The sequence below is a fragment of the Xiphophorus maculatus genome, chromosome 13 (genome assembly GCF_002775205.1).
Source record: "Xiphophorus maculatus strain JP 163 A chromosome 13, X_maculatus-5.0-male, whole genome shotgun sequence".
Lineage (NCBI taxonomy): Eukaryota > Metazoa > Chordata > Actinopteri > Cyprinodontiformes > Poeciliidae > Xiphophorus > Xiphophorus maculatus.
The window spans coordinates 11,569,079-11,588,130 of record NC_036455.1 but is presented as its reverse complement, the minus strand read 5'-3'; the positions used below and the strand labels follow the sequence as shown (position 1 = coordinate 11,588,130).

Here is a 19,052-nt window from a genome sequence, read left to right as displayed (position 1 = left end):
TACTGTTTAAAGGTGGACTGCCATGTTTACAGCCCAATGCTGACACTATTACATGAGTGTATTCTGTTAAACCTGTTTAAATAATTTGCTAAATTTAGGAAAGACAAGTTCTGATTGTTGCTTTAAATAAAATGGGTTTGACGGAGGTGATAGGTCACAGTATGGAAAAACAAGCAGAAGCAGAGCTGACTGTTTAGACAGAAGCATTTATGTGGAGTTGATGAGCAAAGCCTACGATCCATCTTTGGATCTGACTTTCAGCAGAAAAATATGTAATTATAATGGGAAAATTACATAAGCACATCCCTTAGTCTGTTCTCAATGTGTTTTACAGAATCTGTGATGATTGTAGAATAATTTAATTCATGTTTGACAATCTATAAATAGAAAAGCCTTGAAAATGCTTCCCCTTTTTGTTTTTGCAAAATCAAACATTTCCCTGTGTTTGAATCTTCATCTTTTAGTGTTGATTCATGCACTGCTACACAGTAGAGCTTTCAGGGACCCTGTATTGTAGCTGCTTGAAATCAACTTCTTTAACTTGTTAGGACTTTTGTTTGACAGATGAAATGTCTTTTTTATTTTAGGATTTGAAAAAAATGAACCTGAACTGAAAATGACCTTAAATGAAAAAAAAAATGACTTTGAGCCAACTTAACTGTCATTGTTATTTTTAAATATATTGTTGTTAGTCAATGGCTGAATATATTCCACATATATTTATTCTAACAGTAATTTAGTTTATGCAGTCCAACAAAAACATAGAAGTGATGTGAACAATGTTCAGATTTCTCTGCTGAATTTGCAGATGTCATTAAAACTTGATGTATAAAGAAAATGTTTGTGAATAGTGTGAAAATCCATCACCGACGGGATACTGACCTATTTTTCATCTTTCTCCACAAGTTACTACAGACAACATGTACAAATATAGATTTTTAAGTGTTTCCCTCCTAATGTGATGCATGTTTTCTTGTCTTGCAGTGTGAAAACTGTGGAACCTGTGATCAAACCAGAGTGAACGACCAGATCGGGAACATCTCATTATCAAGTGGGGGAATTTTCCCAGCTCCCCTTCTTTCAACTTTCAAACTCCTGTTATACATTTCACTTTATTCTTTTCTATTTTCCCCCCTTTTTTCATGGCCAGGATGAAGGATTCAGAGCTTTTTCTTTATCTTCTTCTTTTTCTTTTCCAACGAGACCAAAAGCAGATGCCAAACTGACTGTGTCAAAGAAAAGCAAAAAACAATATTTAATGAAACTACATTTCTCTACATAATCATACAGTATTTAGTCTTTCCAGCCTCAGAACCCGATTTATTTGCCAACGTGAACCTTTAATGTCATATTAACAACTTATTTACTCCTGACTGCTTAATCTTTCAGTGTTTGCTGCTCTTAATATGAAAACTACGCGATTTTCCTACCAAGACCATAATCAGTGCATTATTGGTTCAAAGTGCTTTATAAACAGTTTGCAGAGTGACAGAGGAAGCGTGTGGTGAGAAGTGATAATTCTCTGACGGCGTCTGAAGGTTTTATTTTAAATCGGAGCGCCGTTTTGACTGACGGGTAACACAAGCCACGTTTGACCAGATAAATCCAAGCCCGCCATCATCACCGCCGTCGCTGCTGCTGCTATCTCAAAGGCTTAGGCGTATACTGTCCTCTCAGTCTGCGCTGTGAAACACTGTTGACACTTTGCCTATCTCCTTCTTCCAGTTGCTTACATTAGAAAGGCTTCTCAGTCATTGTCGTCTCGTTTCTTCCATTTTTTGAGCTTGATTGCTGACGTGAAATCCCCCTTTATCAAGTCCCACTGAACTCTTCAGCATTCCTATTTTTATTCATGAAAAAACATGCAATTTAAAACCTTTCACTGTACTCATGTTTGTACGTGAAAGAGAAATAATTTTATAAGAAGGAAAAAGAAAAGATCATAACCTGAAGCCATACCGAACACCAGCCATACAGATTAACCTTTACATTTGCAAAGCTTCTCACAGTGTTTTAGATTTTTGTTTTCTAACAAAGTGATCTTCGTCATATTGGTGCACACACACATTCAGGGAATCCATGAGGCAACAGCTCATGAAGAAAGCCCAAATTCGTATGTTTGGAGGACAGAGGATCTTGTAAGTTTGTAGTTTTTCTAACTGCTTTTTCAAGAATTGTGCAATCAGATCGTCCGCGGCGTCAAATCGTGGCAGCCACAGTGACCACGCCGAGTTCCCCGTCTGCGTCCCGTTTTCCTCTGCATTGACGGATGAATCCAGACAGTTTCATGTCTGTTCTGTGGGCAGAACCTCTCTGCCCTGCTAGAACCGGGCCCAAGCCCTCCTTTGTTCTCTTCTGTTGGGCCAAGCTAAACTCAGAGCAGAGACACTCGAGCAAGGGTATCGAACGCACATAAAGCTTTTTTTTTTTTTTTAAAGAAAAGTCTTCAGTTTTAAGTTCTCACCAGCTTCCATTGACATTCCAGTTTAATGGACTGACCGTTTCCTTCCAGTAGCTGCTGGAAAAACTCTTTTTCTTGAAAGTCCTGATGCTGCTCGATGCTGTTCATCTGCAGTAAATTCATTCAACAACATCACAGTTTTTAAACCCCAGCATTTAGACCAAACTCCCAAGCTTACAGACCTTTACTGATTCCTCTAAGTTACTTAATGGAGCTAATTATGGAAATTGATAGTGTCCTTAGAAGATGTACAAACTGAAGAATCTTGTGCCAAATTCAAACTGATTTTCTTTCAGCTTGTTAGCCAAACAAAGCTGAGAACTCTGAAGCTGCCATCACTGTTGTTTACAGACACATAGCCTGGAATAAGATTATTTTCTTTCCATGTCAGATTATTATTATTATTTTTAATTTACAACGGACAACAGAAGTGCCAAACTCCCGAAAGAATAGATCCAACATCGGTTCGAGCGATCTGAAGTTTACATACAGCGCTAAATGTTTACAATCCACCGTTTCCATAGCAATTTGTTACGTGCCAAACCGAGCGTTCCCATTGGTCATTTTGTTAAGAGTTTACAGTTTTCCTCAAACTCTTCTCTTTTGTTTACAGTAAATGTGTAAATACTGCCATTTAGAAAAGTTTTGAGTTTTGGCCAAGGGGAATAAATGCCACTCTGTCAGCTGACAGACCTATACTAATTATTCAGAACCCAGTGCCATTCAACACAGTCATATTGTGAAGTTAAAGTTGGCTGGTTTATTAAACTGTTTTACAGGCAGTTTGTTTAGGGCCTAAAATCTTTGAAAACCTCAATGTTTACACAAGCTGCTTTTGGGAGGGATTTCTATCCAGAGAAATGTTTACATTCAGATGAACGAGTGAAATGCCAAACACATTCATAAAACAGCTGCTGAACTGCATCTGAACTAACAACTGAAGTTGAAACATTTTCATCACAAAGGTTTTTATATTTCAGTCAGACGCCATCTTGGAGTTGAACTCTGATAATTGATTTCCTTTTCTAAATCACGGCTGAAGAACTTTATCCCAGAACAATGAAGTCTACGCTTTCAAAGAGGATGATTTCCCTTTTTGTCATCCTGTTGCTTTTCTCCTGCCTTCCTGTTTCCTCCCTGACCGTTACCGTGGAGCGGCGAGATGCCGACGCCGACGGCAGGACGCTTGGCAGCAGCAGTGGCACCTCTGCTGGAAAAACGGGCAGCACCTTGTTCCTCCTGACCGGCTACAAGTCAAACCCCCGTGGCGGATCCAAAGTGCCACCGAAAGCGGCTGAGATGAAGGACGATGACGAACCGGCGGCGATGGCTGAGCTCCCACCGAAGCCCCTCCCACAGAGGATGTTTCCACGGAACGCTACGGAAAACCCACTGAAGCCTCCGCTCAGTGGGGCCCAGGTGGCCCCGCCACTGGTGGATAATGGAGAAGTTTGCAGGTATGAATGTTCTGTGATGCAGTTATTTTTGTTAAAGTCAAATTTTACTTGTGAAATTCCAAAAAAAAAAAAAGTTTAGTATTCTGCCAAGCAGATCCAAAAGGGGAAAAAAAGCACTACAAAGGTAGTAAAATAACTACAGAATAATAGTTCCACAATTTGAAAAGTCAATTGGTATCTAAAAAGGTAAAATAATATTTTTTTTCTAACATAAAATAAACTATAATCCCTACTTCTATTAAAATAACATATTAGTTTACAGTTATGTCAATAATATCACATTTGATTCTTATTATTTCAATTCTGATACATAGAATTGGGCAGAATTGTAGAATAAATACTTTCTGAACTTAGCAGTAGTTTCCAGTTTGTCCCAGCTTCAGTTCGCTGCTTTACATTCATGCCTGTTGTTTCAGTTAAAAATGAAATTGCAGTGGTACTTTAATAAAGGGGATGGGTGATGCTACATTTGGAATCTACATGACAAAAGATTTTCACAACTGGAAATACATTCAAACATCTTTTGTAAGCATGAAAAAATTGGTTTAGAAATCGTTTAGCCAGCTGGCCAACAGTGCACAGGTGTGGGTGAACCAGCACTAAGTTACTTAATACTCCACAAAGCCAAACTAAGCTCTGGTCACTGTGGCACTTTGCCTGGTATTTCTTTAAAATGACTTTAAAATTTAAGCTGTCTATTAAACTATGCTTTTAAAAAAAACCTGGAATTGACTTGGTACCCTAGATCCACCTGTGAAGGCGTAGTCGACATGTAACATGCCGCTTTAGTGCTGAATATGTTAATCTCCAGATATTAGAAAAGGTTCCACATGAATGGAAATACAGCCAGAGAGACTAAAAGCCTGTTAGAAACAGACAACAGATAAAAAGCTGAGCTGTTTGCATGAAATTTCACCGGATGGAAGTGTTCATGTTGTCCAGCCAAATCTGCAGGTCGAGCTCATCCCTGTTTAACAAGGTCAAAAAGGGAAAATAAAATAAAATGAGAAAAATTGACGGGAGCAAGAAAAACAAACGAAGGCTGAAAATTAAAATCTGAAAAGTGCATTTGTTACTTTAGGTTAAGTTTAAGAAAAAGGAGTATAATATATTCCCATTTGCAGAAGTGAGGCGGCTGTTTGAGTGACTGCAGCTTCCACCGGCTCGTTTAATGTGTTCATCTTACTGAATGCCATAAAAGCAAAGAACATCATGATTCTCCTGCAGCTCTCATCTTGATCCCACCAAAGCTCATGTTCTGCACTGAGAGGCGTCTTGCTGTTGCTAGGCAACAGATAATCAGCTCTAAATCAGTTGTCTGTTGGCAAGCCACACACTGCGACCACATTCAGGCAGCCAGAAGTAGAACAAGCAGGGAAATATAAGACAAGATCCAAAACATACATAAGCTTTCAACTTTTTGTCTGTTTTAATTTGTTATTCATGACTTCTGTTATTTACTATCTTGCCTAGTGTTATTCTGTTATTTACTATCTTGCCTACTATCTTGTAACTTTTGTTGCTTTTTATTTTAATACACTCCAAATTTCAAAACTTCGTGGAATGTGTTTTTCTGTGATGAAATACATTGATCACAAAAGTTCAGATTTCTGTTTTATGCTTTGTTCCCCAGGGGTTACTATGACGTCATGGGGCACTTTGACAACACGTTCAACTGCTCCAAGGGCACGTATCGCTACTGCTGTGGTACCTGCCAATACCGGTTCTGCTGTGAGCACCGGAGGAACCGACTGGACCAGGAGTCCTGCAAAAACTACATTTCCCCTGTGTGGGCTGACCCGCAGGCCCCCGTCAGCGTGCCTGCTGCCAACAAGCCCGATCCTGACTTCGAGACGCTGCAGCAGCAGAGCAGCAGGTCAGGGTTGGAGTTGAAAAAAATCACATGATGCGTATAAATAATTAGTTTAGCTCAATGTACACATTTTTTAAAACCACCTCTAATTTCTTTGTACTTTTGTCATAACAAGGCCTTCAGAAATCTAAAGAGCTACTAGTCACCCAACACCACAATGAAAGATTACCAAAACGTCAGCCTTAATGAAAACCAAACATAAATATAAATTCACATTAAGATTTTAACTTTCATTGCACAGTTTTTGTAATAGGTGAGAAAGTAAATAATTTGAGTCCCAAGGAGTGGACAGGCCTGAAGCTTTGTTCACACAGCAGGTCTTGATGCTCAATTTTTATATTTTTGCTAAAATCGTTTTTTTTTTCCTTTTTTTTTTTGCATGGTCTCACATACTACTGATAAAAACCAACCACAATGAAACATAAGTGTGAACCATTTCCAAACCTAAAGCGACCTGCAAGAAAATTGTTGACGTCACACAACAGCACACTCTTCATGGGAGTAATAATGGATAGAACAGTTTATGGACTGGTTTTAAAGTTGTTCAGCAATGAGAAACGGCAGTTTTGTCACAAGATCATCACAACATGAAGGATCTGTTTTGGATGTGCAGTCAGAGCCAGGACTGGTCTGACTGTGATATTATAATCGGATATGTATCTGAAAGTGGAGCAGATCGGATTGTTACTGCAATGTGAAAGCAAACTATGGCAATCAAGTTGAATTCAGTACTTTGATACCTGATCTAAGCTCATGTTGTTTCTGAATGCAGAGGTTCAAACCTACTGAAACACTTTAACTGAACCTTTTTTGGGTGGAACTGCTGTGTTAAAGCCACTAAGCGATTGAGAGCAGAACACTAGAAATCATACATTTTTCTCTTTTCCTGCCTGTGTCTCCGTACCTTTCTGCGTGACTTTATGTTTTTTTTTCTCCAGTACGGGTTACGTGATCGGAGGGGTGATATCCTTCACGCTGGTGGTGGCTGTGGGCGTCAGGGTCGCCTTCAGCAAGGTGGCACGTCGACCCCGCAACAGAGATGTCAACATGCCCAGGTGAGACCGACTAAAGAGCTTTCTCATAGAGCCCGAAATAAAATGTGTTTCATTATTTTCCACTGGTGGAACTGAAAGTAAACAGTTGCTAAACTGAACCTTCAGTTTCTTTTCTTCAAATTAAAAAAACGGATAGATTTGAATTTCAGTCTCGTTCTGGGCTCATTTTGCTCTTCGACACCCACCAGAGTTAAAACAGGCTGGGTGATTTGTGGTAGCAATTACTGAGGCGATGGATCAGGGAATTGTTGTTTACTATTATCGTGTTTCATTTAATTAAAGTCTGCCCTGAAGGAAAGTTAACAGTGAGGAAGAAATGGCTATAAATTGCTATGGAAAAAAAATGCACTCCTTTTATCAAGCTGCTGACCTCCAGCAGTCGGGGGGTTTCCTCTTAATGTTCTTATAGTTTTCATTCAGTTTTCTGGGGCTGGGTCATGTGTACTGCTCCCTTAATTTTACCATCAAATATTCACTTAGGGGTATTTAAGGTTTATTTTTGTGCAGATAATTTTGTGCTCCTTCATCAGCATCTCCACACAGGAATACTGCTCCTTACATATAGAGTTGAATTATTATTTAAATTTATGTTTAATATCTGAACTTTTACTTAATTTTAATATTAATGTACACAATGAAACATAACTGACACTTTTACTCCATACTTTAATAGTTATATGCTTGACATCATTAAAAAAAACAATTAAAACAAGACATTAAAGATAAAAAATGCATTTTTTGAATGATACCCTCTTCTCACCTTTTTCTACTCTGATCCACTCATCTTTCCTGCACTGAATCAGATCCCTGGTGGACATTTTGCGTCACCAATCGAGCCCCGTGCAGCAGGGAGACAGGAATAACGCTGCCGTGCTGACCGCCACCACATCCGACGGCCGCACATCCAAAAACCTGTACACCCCCGTCCTGCAGTTGAAAGACAACCGCAGTAAGTGACAGAGCGGCTCGAGTCGAAGCCAACGCATTCGCATGTTTGTGGAGGTGAAAACATAAAGCGACAGTGTCACATTCAGGTTACACGAGCCTTCGGATCCGGCTTGCTCACTGCGTCCCGAGTGATAGGGAGGGTAATTATCACTGCTGTTCTCCTGGTTTTCAAATCTCACTTCAAACTCAGTAGCAGTAACACAATTCTCACTTGAGGTGGAAAACATTTTGCTGGGACTGAGATGCTGTCAGACGCTGCAATTTTACAGAAAAGGAAATGAATAAATTAGCTTTAAAAACGAAATTACACAGATAAAGGAGTTACTAAAATATTTTTTAACTACAAATGGTTTTTAATTATCTTCGTCTTTTACTATTGTACAATATACGCAATTACGAGAACTTTGCAAAGAACCATATACATTTCTGAGCTACATATTTCTTACAGGAAAAATCGACAGATTATTTGAAATATAACCATGAACATCCGATCTAATGCACATTTTGACCATTCATTTTGACTCATTGTCATTTTCTGTGACGATTAATGAAATGTTGAGAAAAATGCACAGCTTATAGAATTTAGTAGAGTGGAACGTGGATTATTTTTGTTGTGATGGGGATCAGTGGAGGTAAGAGAAAGCTCAAAGTTGCAGAGAAAATAAATGAATTAACCAATATTCTCCCTTTGCTCTTCACTCTCTTTCTCTTCCTCTGATTTTCTTTCATTCTCTCCATGATTTGGATTGTTCTGCAGAAAATACTGTGGAGATAATTGTCAAACCTTCTGTTAGAGAAGCTAAACAAAGCTCCTAAGTCATTTTGTATGTATATTTTGCTGACTTAGCAGTTGAATTAAGCTTGGTGCAAAATTCAGACCTTAAAACAAATGAAACAGACAGAAATATAATTCCTGGCGGGAATGCTGTTTTCTCCTTCCTGTCCATTTCTCCTCTCTCTGCTGTCTCTGTCCCTCTCTGTCTCTTTACTGACACAAATGCTTACGCGACACACGCTCTCTGTCTCTCGAGTGGTCGTCCATCAGTTTGTTGGCTCTGCTCTCTCTGCAGCTGGGAACTTGCACCACCCTTTTAACCAGCAGGGGTCTGCCTCCAGCCCCAAACACTCTGCTACCATCGGTAAGCCTCGTGGTTAGCAGCGCGAGTCCAGCGCGGGCGGCGGCGAGCTGCCGGCCGGACCCACGGCCTCCCCACCACCCTGTTCGTCTGTCTCTGTTAGCCTGCCGGAGCGCGCTCTTAAAACAGCTGCGCCAGTCTCAACACTGTGTCTGTGTGTGGCTTCTCTGTGTGGAAGCTGTGTTGAAATTGGCACGTTGTTCATAAGAGCGTGAGCTTAAAGTTGTCTGGCCTGCCCTGGCTTTACTGCAAGTCTGTCTGCCCACCTCTCGTCACCCACTACCACCACAAGCCTGCTTCCAAATGTGCTTGTTCTTCTCTCTTTTTTTTTGTTATCTCTCTGTGCCACAGTGACGTGTGAGTGCGCTTACAGCTGACACCGAACATGAGAGGAGGGTTTGCTGCGAACAGAGCGGCTCTCTGTTTCTCCCAGCTTTGCACCAAGAAAATAAAAAGCAATGCTAGTCGTTTATCTAAAAAAAACCCAACTGATGTCCACTGATGTCAACTTACGTCCATGAAAGGAAATGAGCTACTTCTGAATGTAAAGTAACGCTGATGAAGGATCTGTAGGATGTGGTTACCATGGTGATCGGATGGTAAAGAGATCAGAGTGATTTCCACAGAACTTTTTAAGTTTTAGTGCGAGTTATTCTGAGCGTCTACACCTACATGCGTTTCCTCTGGAATGAATTACACAAGAAGGCATCTGCAGTGATTAGAGCCAGCTTTGCCTACAGATGTTACATTGATGGCGTTCATTAGTGAAAGAAAACTAAAAGTAATTGATGTTTTAGGTTACATTTAGAATCAAAGCTTGGGAACGTCTATCATTTGTTGCACTGGCTTTAATTTGGGTTAATGGATATCAGGAAGAGACACTGAATTTAACAGAAAAATCTTTCAAACACCTTCCGGATTTTAGCTCATTAATGTCCTCTAATGATCAGACATTTGTGGTTTTAGAGCTTTTAAACCTTGATTGGATCGTTTGTCCTCTTTAGTCATGTTCCATTACATGACCTCTTCTCTCTTTGGCTTGTTTCTTTCTTTTTTTTGATGGATTCTTCTTGTTTTTCCATTTTAACAGCCACTTTATTAGAGTCACATATTGAACTTTTTCCCAATTTCTATGTATACCGACCTGATATTTATACCCCCTGAAAAATGTGATACATTTTATCTACTCTGAAGGTAAAAGTCCTTATACAAGTTGCACATCATTGCAAAATGACTTAATTGTGTAAGAAAAAGACACAGTAGTTGTACAGTTCTGGCCAAATCATAGGTTTTTATTAAAAACATCCATCTTTCAAGGTGATAAGACCTTATAATATTAAACCTAAGTGGTATTGAATTGGCCCTAACTCAGCTTATAACAACAATATATATTATAATAACAATCTACAAGTTTTGAATGATGTCAGATCTTGACGTGACTGAAAGTTTTTGAGTATTGCCTTACTTTGTGCAACGCCCCAGTACCACTGTTAGCAGCCCTCTAGCATTCTACAGTATCTACATGCTTCACTGCTGTTTCTTGGCCACAATACTTGTCTTTCTGTCTTTTTGGCTCAGATCTCAAAACTATTCCCCAGATTTTTCTAATTTCTGCCAAGCTTGAAGGTTTTCTGTCAGCATCATGTTTTATTTGTCAGGGCCTTTTCAGTCCACAAATTTAAATCAAGCAATCAATTCTTGTTTATAAAACTCGGTAAAGTGTTATGTTTGATCATTATAATGTTTTAGAATTTTCCCCAGAACTAATGACATTTATTGCCATGATGATAAATGTAAACTTTTGATGGCAATTCTATATTTGCTTAGAAGAACATCAATAAAAAAAACAATAACTTGGCTAATAAATCATAAACTAGAAGGGATTTCTTTTTCAGACAACTGACATCTAGAAAACCCATTTTGGATTACTTAAAGATGTGTAATAATTGTAAAAAAATAAATAAAAAAGCTCATTTCCCATGCACAGATGTTTTTTCTCTCACCCCAAAGTGGTTAATCTAATTCTGTTAGTATTTAGTGGATACCATCTGGAGTTGGAAAGGCGGCAGTGCAGAGGGGAGTTCAGTGAAGTGGTTTCCTGCATCACATAAAATGAACAAATCTGAGAAGATTTCCATAAAGATTCTTTGTACATATACAAACACACAAGAACACACATGGTCATCTTTGCGTTAAGTTGTATGCTGGTACATAAACACAGTATGTTATGTTCAGTACTTGATACTTTCTGCTTGCTTTCTCTATCAGCCTTCATCATGTTCACTTCCAGCTTTAAACTAAAACTATCGCAGAACTAGCATTGCTTTTTCACACAATATATGTGCGTGTGTATGTGTGTAACGAGTACAGAGGTCGATGTGGTGTGTGTTCCCTGGGTGGCACTTAACAGAGACATCATTGGCCATTAAAGCCCATTACTGTCAATGGTCAATGACCAGTATATGTCCTGCAGTTATCTTAACAAGATCGCAGCCCATAACCGTTCCCACCCTGAATGAACTCTGCTAGTGTCTGTATTGAAGACAGGAAACAGTAAATGGCCACGTTATGCAACCTTTAATTGTTGTTCTCCAGTTTTTCCCGCTCTCACTCCCAGAGGTGTAGTTTCTCTTTGTCTCTCCTGATAGATCCAACATTTCTGATCCCCGTTTGGATGATGGTGACTGATGGGCATGTTTCTGATTGAAGATCTGAGCCTTTGTCTCTGTTTGAATCCACATGTGAGGTCCCTGCTGAGTGCACCCACATGTTGGCTCATTTACAGCTCTGTCTCTCTGCTGTTTGCAGCATATATGAATGTGTTTGTATACTTTATGACATAACTGATATCAGTGTACATGCTGCAAAGCAGGCATCTATGCCCCCCTCTCCTCCTCCTCCATGTTGCTAACCTCACATAAGACAAGTCATTTCTGTGTTTACTGATCTATGTGCTGCTTTTGCACTTTGCATAAATGTGACTGTATGTGCACTAAGATTCCTCCTGAAGCCATCAGTGTGTTTCTGTGTATTTATATGTGGCTGATATGTTGGTGTTGCAGTCTTAGATGAGCAGTACAGAGTTGTATTTATAGATGGTCGCCATGGAGCTAAGAGACACTTCCTGTGTTCACTGATAGTTACCCAGCTTGTAGATTCTTCCTTTGTTCAATCTTCCCTTTCCTTTGTTTATTTACTTCTTTTTTGCTTCTTGTTAATATTATATTGTATTTTTTTCCATTTTTTTATTTTCTCTACCTTTTAAACATATTCATTTCATTACCTCTTAGAGTTCCTTTTAAAAATCTTTACCCCTAGGTTATTTAAAAATTTAACTATGTTACAACCAAAACCTTGAATTAATTTTATTGGGATTTTTGCAACAGACACAAAGTAGTAACAGTGAATAAAAGAAAAAAAATGTTAAAAGTGCGGTGTGTATCTCTGTTGAGTCATTACTTTGTAGTCTTTTGTGATGCGTCTGTACCAGTTTTGCATGTCTTGCGATTGAAATTAAAACATTTTGGTCCGTTTTTCTTTATAGCTCAAACTCAGTCAGACTGGATAGAGAGCATTAGTTAGCGTTAATTTTCATATGTCATATTTAATTCTGGACTTTGACTGGGCCATCATAACACATGCTTTGACCTAAACCATTCTATTGTAGCTATTGTACATGTAGAAGCTTTGTCCTCCAGGTTTCGGGGTGTGTATTTCTACCCCTCTCCCACAGCATGATGCTGCCACCATGTTTCTGGTTGTGGATGGCGTTTTTGTTCCACAAAAAGTTTTAGATGAGCACTTTCATTCACATATTTACTGGCACCCATAAATGTTTTTTCATCCTTTCTTTCTTTCTCTAAGGATGGCCATATATTTAGATAAGATTTCTTTGAGAGATTGATGTTTTAGGATTTTTAAAATAACTTATATGTTGAAAATTGTGTATATTTTTTCTTTTGCTTTATAGTTATGCACTACTTTGTGTTTCTGTCATGTAAGAACCCAAAAAATTACATTGATGTTTCTATTTGTAACATGATAAAAGCCTAAGGGGTTTTACTCTTCCTGAACTCTCACCTCATTGTTTTCCTTCTACTCTCCTTCCATTCATTATATTTTTCATATTCATATCCAATCTTTTTTAATCTCTAACTTGCTTCTTTTTTGTTTCTTCCTCCTGTCCATCTCTTCCTGTCTTTCCTCAGAGCGCGGACCTCGTTTGAACAACACCTCCCAGCTGTCGTCTGGGCCCAGCCTGATTTCAGGAAGTGGTAAAGGTACGGGAGGGGTCGGCATCCACACCGGGAGCATGAGACACAACAGCAGCCACCCGTCTTTCTCCCACTCCTTCCACAACCTGGCGCAGCTGCCCCCGTCCTACGAGGCGGTGATGAAACCAGAACTCAGCCGCTACAGCTCCCTGAAAAAACTGGGTGAGTTATTATTTGTTTCTCATATGAAATGCTAATTAAAACTACTACTTCTGTTTTGGACATTTCACACACTTACAGTAAGTATTTCAGATAATCATTCAGACATTAATATCTGATAAGGAAAGAATAAATACAAAGTCTTCAAATTATTTGATTTTATAAGGAAATAAAAACATTATCTAAACCCAACTAGGCTTATGTGAAAATATAATTAGCCCCCTTAACAAATAAATTAAGTTTATTTTCACCAGAGTTTTGCATCAGCTTCACTAGAGAAACTCAGGCTTTTTTACTGTCTGATCACTAGAGTGAAGAAATCACTTTAACAAATCACTTTAACGTCTGGTAATGTGAAGTAGGGATAAAGATCTCAAAAGGCAACACAGAATCTTTAAATAAAGTCATTAATATCTGTCAACCTAGAAAGGAGTACAAAGCCATTTCACCACAATGTGAGATTTTATCCATAAATGTAGAAAAAGGGAATAGTGGTTAACCTTTTCTAGGAGTCTCATTATTACTTTCTCATACAAGATCACTTTGGTTTGCTTTTTCTGCCCTCTATGAATAAGACAGTATTTTGTGTTTACTAATTCTGTCTCTTTCATTTCTGTTAGTAAAATTAATTCAGAAACATTTCAATATTTATATTTTCATGCAGAGCAACTTGCCAAAGTGCTATTCTAAAGCCAGTAAGTTAACTCTGTTTTCTTAAGATTCCTTGTTAATTCTGCTTGTTACGTTTAAATGCCGTTCCAGTTAATGCTGTGCGGACAGAATTTACATGAAACATTCTTTTCCTGGTTCATAAACTTGGCACTTTGCTGTGAACGCCATAAAATTTAATGAGCAATGTTTCAGCTGCTTTCTGTGCACATCTCGAACTTCCCTTAAAAGTTTGTTTTTTGCTCGTGTTGCACCACCTGTTGGTCAGACAGTTTGAAATGTTTATTCAGACAAAGCTCACATTATATTATGTTTCCTCATATGCAAGTCTATTTCAGCAGAATGGTTAATTGGGAATAAAAATTTGGGAAAATGACTACGGTTCTGTGACAAAAAATTTATTTGATGTAAACAAAAACTTATTAAAAAGCTATTGTATTTATTTTCAAGATTTCTATGAAGCAATGATGAAATTTATAAATTGATAATGCTTTCTGTGATTCATCAATTAGGACAAAATGAAAACAGTCCTACTATACAGTTGTCTACTCTAGTGAAGATTTTTGCTTGGCTAAAATCATCAATATAAAATTTATGAAAAATCAAAATAAAACAAGTGGTTGTTATTTGTGGTCACTGGAGTATATATGTGTGTGTTTTTGTTGATGGAAAAATGCCCTCCTCCCATAGGAGCTTTTCTTCCCCATCATCATTATTCACTATGCTGCAAGATTAGTGGCAAAAAGTGCAAAGTCGTAGAATCTCCTCCTAGAATTCAGACAGCAGCAAAAATGTACGCGAAGGTTGTTCTCTGAGATTTTTGAGACATGCAGAGGATTTGAATGTGGGAGCACAAATGTCAGAATCAGTCAGACCGACCGTAATGCTGAGTTTAACCTGTCAGAACAAGTGGAAAAGAGCAACGTGGGCGCTTTTGCTTCGTTTTACTCGTTCTTGCTTGCTGGTATAATGCGCTCCATTATTTGCCAGTGTTGGGAGTACATCTCGGCGTACTATAAATGTACTGATTTATGGATGCAAAACAGGTTATATAAAAGTCCCATTTACTGTAGGTCAGCAGCTTTGTTGATCATCCTGCTATGAAATCTGCTGCATTCTTTGTGGATCATTCCAGGAAGATTTATGTCAAGAAATGACAGAAAGCTTGACTGAAAGTGGTAAAGAAAAGCTGCAGTATAAAGCTAACAACAGGGAGTGGCACAGATGAGAAGGATGGGAGTGAAAAGGGTGAACGAGTGAATTTAGAGAGAAGGGTTGATCAGAAGAGAGAGAGTAGAGGGGGATTTTAGAGGCGCTGTCAGGGAGAGTGACGATACAGTATGAAGGTAGAAGATAAAGGAAGATGCTGATGCAGAGGTCATTCGGGGGAAAAAAAAGGAAAGTGGAAGAAGGCACTTGTGGAAAGAGATGGGGGAGGGGACATCTGCAGAGGTCTGGCTGCTTTCGATGAGGAGGAAACGATTTTCGAGGCAGTTGCTTCCTTTACTTCACTCACTCTGTGATGGCCGAGGACTGCAGGGGGGAGGGGAGTCGCCCTGCAGGCCTGTGACGGATGGTTACTTCATGAGGGTCGACCCTTATGAGTCTGTGTTCAACGAGCACGGCGCTACATGGTTGGAATGATGTGAAGGCGTAATCGAGAGCAGGCTCTTTATTATTTCGATTTAGTCAAAAGGGGAAACGCTCCATAAATACAGAAGGGAAAAAAGGTCTCTTCGTATTCAACAACCGATGATCTGACTCCTGGCAAAAATAAGACTCCAGTCAGTAATTCGCATCTTAGTTTTTTTCTTCTTGTTTTTTTTACTCTGCCTTTCCTTTCCCATTTTTAGTTTAATAGTTATACGGCTTATGCCGACTTATAGGCAGTTACAGTGTAGTTCAGATTTGCTTACAATTAAAAATAATGCTTAAAATTTTTTATATATTACATATCATATTTATAACAGAGGTTTGTGTGGAGTAGTTATTAATATTCAGCATCTTTCCTGCAATTAACCATCAGATAGACTCCATATTTTCCCTTTTAGAAACTTTTGCATAAGTTTTTCTTTCACTGTCATTATTTTTCTAATTGAACAACATTTCTGTTGGTGTGTTTATGCTTCTATTGAAGCTGCTTTCATCTATTATTTTGGCTGGTAATGATTATACTCTTTACAATGAAGGATCTTAACAAAAGCCACAAATAACAACAGTAGCTAGTGGGGAAAAATGAATAGCATGTTAAATGTTGCCACAAAGCTTAATGGAGGGTGGATCAAATTGTGGACACATTTAAATATACACGTATGCTTTATATAAATATTATTAGTTTACCTGGTGGGTAAAGGATATAATTTCAGAGTTAAGTCATGGAACTGGTTTCACCTAAAACAAAACTGTACTTATCTAAAACAGCGTTGTTCTTAGAAGTGAATTTTTATAAACAAACAACTAAAAATGCATTGCATGCAGTGCTCAGGGACTGTAAATCACACAAAATTGCTAAATTATACCAAGCAGGGTTCTGAGAGGTATTTTTGTTGTTTGAACTCCATGTAATGAGTCTATAACAGTGCCGTTTCTTAGCCAGAAACAGTCACACAGTGGTTAATATGTGTGTACATTTAGATTTTATGAGCATATAGAAACAAACAATGAAAATATTTATCTTGATATTTTTTTCTTCCACAAAAAAATCTGATTATATTCCCTGACTGTGTGATTTTAAGTAATAAACTCTTTAAGAGATTAGCTAAGAATTTGTCCGATTTTGCACTGTGCATATTATCCACTTCTGTTTACATTATTTCTTTCAACAGGCAAATCTTGGAAGAAAAAAAAACAGGTTTTATTTTTCAATTTCTTTGTAAAGTGTCAGTGTGCTCTTGTGCCTGCTTAGTTCTGATGGACATGAGGTATAAAATTTCAGTAATCTTGAGTTTTACTCTCTGCATGACTATTTTCCATTTATTAGGGCCAAACGTGGACATCAAAATATAGTTTTAGACATCTACAGATAAAAACAAACATTTATATTCACCCAAGTGTGAAAATGTAGCTGTCCTATCAGTCCCATAAAGCTAAATGTTTTGAAAATAATATATTATTAAATATTTTTTATCTTTAATTAGTGTTTGGAAAGTGTTTTTTATGCTACAAGATGGATTCCTTTGATTATAATGCATAAGAATCATAACCCCTACTCCAACGTCTCTCTGCTCATCTTTCTAAGCTTACGAACAGACAGAGATTTAAAACGGAGAGATCGAAACAAATGAGGTGCACTAGCTAACAACTGATTGTGTCATCCAAGACTGTAAAATATTTGAAGGTACTTACTGTAGATGATGTGAATTCATGTTAATTTATTGTGAGTTAATTGCGAGTAAAGATCTCATGAACTGACTGATCTATAGCGTTAGCTGGCATAGCACCTCTTCAGACAGTGTGAATCATTGTCACAATGAATTAAAGCATTGCTTTTGGTTTTCTGCAAAACAACCCCCCTATTTTCATCAAACCGTTTTTGTGGAACTATTTTTTCAGGATGGGAGTGAAATGTCAGAATGACAGAGTGGATGAAAAACGGCCACTCAGCTGCTGCTGAATGAAACCTGCTGCTTTTGATGTGCTTCCCTGCAGAAACGACATCGATAAAGGCTTCTTTGTCCGCGGCCAGGCATAAAAAACCCTCGAGATAATTTGGCCTTAAACAGAGCGAGCAAAGAGAGAAGAGGGAGGCCAGAGTGAGGACATGAGATCATCAGGAAGAATAGAAAAAAGGGAAATGAGGCAAAAGAAAGGTAGACTGAAAACCTCCACATTTGGCGGAAATTAAGGGGAGATGGAGGCAGAGGAACAAATAGAAAGAAAGGAAGAGGCCTGAGAAGGTGAGAGAAAAAAAGACAAGAGGAGAGGAAGAGGTAGAGAGCTAGCTGGTTAAAGGTCAGGTTTTAAATTGGCTCTTGCGGAGCTGCTTCCATGGAAATACTTTGAAGATTAAAGCGGACTCGGGGTATGGAGCAGAAAGCACAGAAACATTGTTATTTCTCCATTAATGAAGACTTTCGTCTCTGTTGACTTTGTTTCTCTATGCTGTCCTTTCTCATTCAACCTCTGTTACTTTGTGCTTTTTTTACACGGACTTTTCTCATGTTTTATTCTCTTATGCCTCGTTGTAATTTTTTTATCTACGTTTCATCTCCTCGTTTGCTGCCCATACTCCGCTCTCAAAGAATTTCACCTCCCCGCTGTTGCCACACTCCATGCATTTCTTTCCCCATTGTTTTTACGTCATATTCTTTGTTCTAAAGGTTTGCCACTTTTGTCTTTAATTTCTTTTCTTCTTTACTTTTTTTCTGCAATTTCTTTTTCAACTTTCTATTTTTTCTGCCTTTCTTGTCAGTGTCACTGGAGACCAAAATAGTTGTAAAGGGAAGATCCCTTTAGTCGCTTTGCTTATACCAAGCAGTCAGTTATTTTCCATGGTGTTAAGTTTTTCTCACTTTTTCAGACCACCAACTTAAAGCATAATGTGTCCCTTTTTGAGAAGTTTTAGTTGGCTTCATGTTGCCAGTCGTTTCTACGGATCTGGAACCAGTCAGGCGTAGATCTGGCTTGTGAAACTGAACTCTCTGGGCAGTGTGGTTAACCACATTGAATTCATGATTTAACGAGAGGATAATTACGTCATGTTGGTTATTTTGCTTTAGATTGCTTGTTTTCCCTTTACAAATTGTATTGTCTTAAGAAAACCACACTTTGAATTTACTCATGTTGATTTTTGTTATTAAAATTTGTTAAGTGATTTCAAACAAGTATAACAAAACAGTAAAACTTTACAAATATTTTTATCATTATTTTTGTCAGATCATCTTGCTTGTTAAACCTTTTCCAGGCTTTAAATTGGAAAAGCTGTATAAATGCCACGCCTAAACTTTTAAGCTAGCAAAAAAAAAAAGAACAAAATTACAATGCATTTAGATGCTGTTAATGTTTACTTAACATCCACTTC

General features: G+C 38.2%; 1 protein-coding gene across 2 annotated transcripts in view; it reads left to right on the top strand.

Annotated features, from left to right (window-relative positions):
• LOC102220817 (protein shisa-7-like) overlaps positions 1 to 19,052 on the top strand; it is a 39,394-nt gene that overhangs the window by 14,716 nt on the left and 5,626 nt on the right. The window contains exons 2-7 of one of the 2 annotated variants that reach the window (XM_005808185.2): positions 985 to 3,918; positions 5,552 to 5,794; positions 6,730 to 6,846; positions 7,650 to 7,795; positions 8,865 to 8,933; positions 13,139 to 13,366. In XM_005808185.2, coding sequence (XP_005808242.1) covers positions 3,521 to 3,918; positions 5,552 to 5,794; positions 6,730 to 6,846; positions 7,650 to 7,795; positions 8,865 to 8,933; positions 13,139 to 13,366 — 1,201 coding nt within the window. In that variant the 5' untranslated portion in view covers positions 985 to 3,520. The remainder of the gene's footprint in view (positions 1 to 984; positions 3,919 to 5,551; positions 5,795 to 6,729; positions 6,847 to 7,649; positions 7,796 to 8,864; positions 8,934 to 13,138; positions 13,367 to 19,052) is intronic. The other variant, XM_023345009.1, reaches the window with a different exon arrangement.